At 38.5% G+C, this 2,600-nt stretch overlaps 1 protein-coding gene across 1 annotated transcript; it reads right to left on the reverse strand.

Moving 5' to 3' along the window:
- Positions 1–454: 454 nt before the first annotated feature.
- LOC123224893 (UDP-glycosyltransferase 83A1-like) lies at positions 455–2,249 on the reverse strand. The gene is made up of 2 exons (XM_044648645.1): positions 1,549–2,249; positions 455–1,466 (listed from the first exon to the last, which is right to left on the reverse strand). The coding sequence occupies exons 1-2, from the start codon at positions 2,024–2,026 to the stop codon at positions 559–561; spliced, it is 1,386 nt and encodes a 461-aa protein (XP_044504580.1). The 5' UTR covers positions 2,027–2,249; the 3' UTR covers positions 455–558.
- Positions 2,250–2,600: the final 351 nt, after the last annotated feature.

Raw genomic sequence — 2,600 nt, forward strand, 5'->3', positions numbered from 1 at the left:
TTGATAGACTTGAAACAACATGACCAGTGAGTCAACGTAACAAGTCCCGCAAAATTCAAGCCGACACCGCATGTAAGACTAATTTCTTTCTTTGCTGCAATCATAAAATATCTTGAGATAGACAAGAACCTAAAATACATAATTGAATTTTGAGCGTGCCTCTTTTCGTTGTCGACAATGTCAATGCATGCCAGCCGTCGTGGCTGACCCGGAAAACAAATTTCTCTCTTCCTTCTCCCTAGAGGACTCTCTTCATTTTCTTCTCTGTTTTTTTGGCTTGTTCCATCAACGTCCATCAAGCTGCTGAGTATCGCTCCACCTTCCGGCCACTTAAAATGAACTTATGGGGAGTTTTTGTCTCCCATTCAGCCTTTAGGTAGCTTGCACTAACTTTTCTATTGATTTTTAATGGGACTGTAATGTACTTACATAAGGAGAAACATTAATTTTTGGATACATTATAAACTAGTGGCTTCAAATATATATGATAAAAGAGAAATACACGATGAAGTTATAATCCAGACTACATGTTTTATTTTCCTTAATTATGATCCATCATCACTTGCGACTGGTGGTGGGTTCCTGTGCCTTCATCCATTCAATGAATTTGTTGAAACACTTGTTCGACTTACCACCTTCTTTAACAGTTTCTATGGCAGCTTTCCTCAGTTTCAAAGCTCTTGCTTTATAGTTTTCATCACCAAGAAGTTGAGCTACCTTAGTTTTAATTTCTTCTCGTGTAATGATACCATTTTCGTCTCTTTTAAACCTCAGTCCCACCTGCCAAATATCACAAATGTAGCTCTCATCCATGAACTGGTCTGCAAAGTATGGCCAACACAAGAAAGGAAGTCCATTGCTTAGACCTTCCAAGGTGGAATTCCAACCACAATGGCTAAAGAAGCAGGTAATGGAAGGGTGTCTCAGAACCTTCTGTTGCGGGGCCCAACCCACCATTTTCCCACGGTTGGCTACTCTTTCTTGAAACCCTTCTGGGAAGGCTTCTTTGGCATCATCAGTAATGTCTGGCCTCACAACCCACAAAAATGGCTTGTTGGTGAGTTCGAGTCCAAGTGCGAACTCTTGGAATTGGATCTTGTCTATAATTGCAAAGCTGCCAAATGCAACATAAATGACTGAGTTAGGCTGCTGTTGATCCAGCCATTCCAAGCAAGCTGAGTCTTCTTGCCAGAAGTGTCCTACTGAATTCCCTTGTCGATTGCTGGCCAAAAGAGGTCCTATTGGAAGCATATTTGGAACCATGTTGAATGCTCCAGGCTCAAAGTCATAGGTTGAGTTGCCGATAAGGGTTTCTGTCACTTTCACAGCTTCAATGTTCTTGCACATATAGTCAAAGAATGTTTTTTGGGATAAGGCGCCTCCAATAGTGGACCAAACGAAGTTTGTGCTGTCGACTTCCGGTATATCATGTGCCAGCTGAAACATCTGTTTCTTGACTGGAGTTCCTGGAAACAATTTACACCCAACAATCAAAGACAGTGATCATAAATGAAACGAATATTTCTTAACGAGTGAGAGTTTTGTTACCATCAGTATCAATGACTCCATCCTCAACCATCTTTGGAATACTGTAAAAGAAGGCAAGAATAGCTACTGAGGCAGGCCAAAAGGCAGCCTTCTTAACTTTCATCTTCTCCGCAACTTCAAGAGCAAAGCCAACACTCCCATCAACAATGACACAAGCAAGCTTTTCTTCTTCCACTCTATTGATCTCTTCAATGAGTTCTTCCAGCTTCCCAGGCATCACCTTCGGCATATGTGCACATAACTTCCCTATATCATTCCTATCCTCCCCGGGTTCCATTCCATCTGGAATCGACACCAGACGGATTCCATCCCCTATAGACCTTCCGTGTAAAGCGTTGATGACCCGGTTGTGAGTATGTTCTGTGTTGACAAAGGTGATTTTGAAGCCATGTTGAACCAAGCACAAGGAAAGCTCGAGTAAAGGAATTACATGGCCTTGTGCAGGAAAAGGTATGATCAGAACATGTAGACCGCTCATTTTTTCAATTTTCTCTTTTGTATGTCTTGTGAATAACTAGTCTAACTGATAGAGATCAGGGTCGGATTCCTAATCGATCCAAAGAGATGCCATTGATGCTCTCGCTGACATTGTTTCTCGTTCACAATTTATACAAAGATAGTAAACCGAATTGAACAAAACAGATTTTCAATAAAATCGTAGGGATGAACAATTACAGGGCAGGTTTGAAAATCAAGGCTTCATAAATTGTCTTTTCCTACGACTTGCATATTTAACATAGACCAAAAGATTACTTCCAACGCAAGGTTTTAGGGCGCCGCCTGTAAAAAGATATTTCATATAAAATTTCAATTACATTTTTCTCTCATAATGACGCAGGTTTTGAGGGTGAATTATAACTTTTTCAAATATTAGACTTGATAAGTTTGAAGTGTTTTTATAAATTTTAAAATTTTAATATATTTATTAATAGTTAAAAAAAGTAAAAATTACATTATTAAAGAATTAAAGAAATTTTAACATTTTAAAATTTATTAGAATTTTAATATTTTTAAAGGTTTAAATAGTATATTTTTAAATTAATAAGAATATA

Source organism: Mangifera indica, chromosome 9 (assembly GCF_011075055.1).
Source record: "Mangifera indica cultivar Alphonso chromosome 9, CATAS_Mindica_2.1, whole genome shotgun sequence".
Lineage (NCBI taxonomy): Eukaryota > Viridiplantae > Streptophyta > Magnoliopsida > Sapindales > Anacardiaceae > Mangifera > Mangifera indica.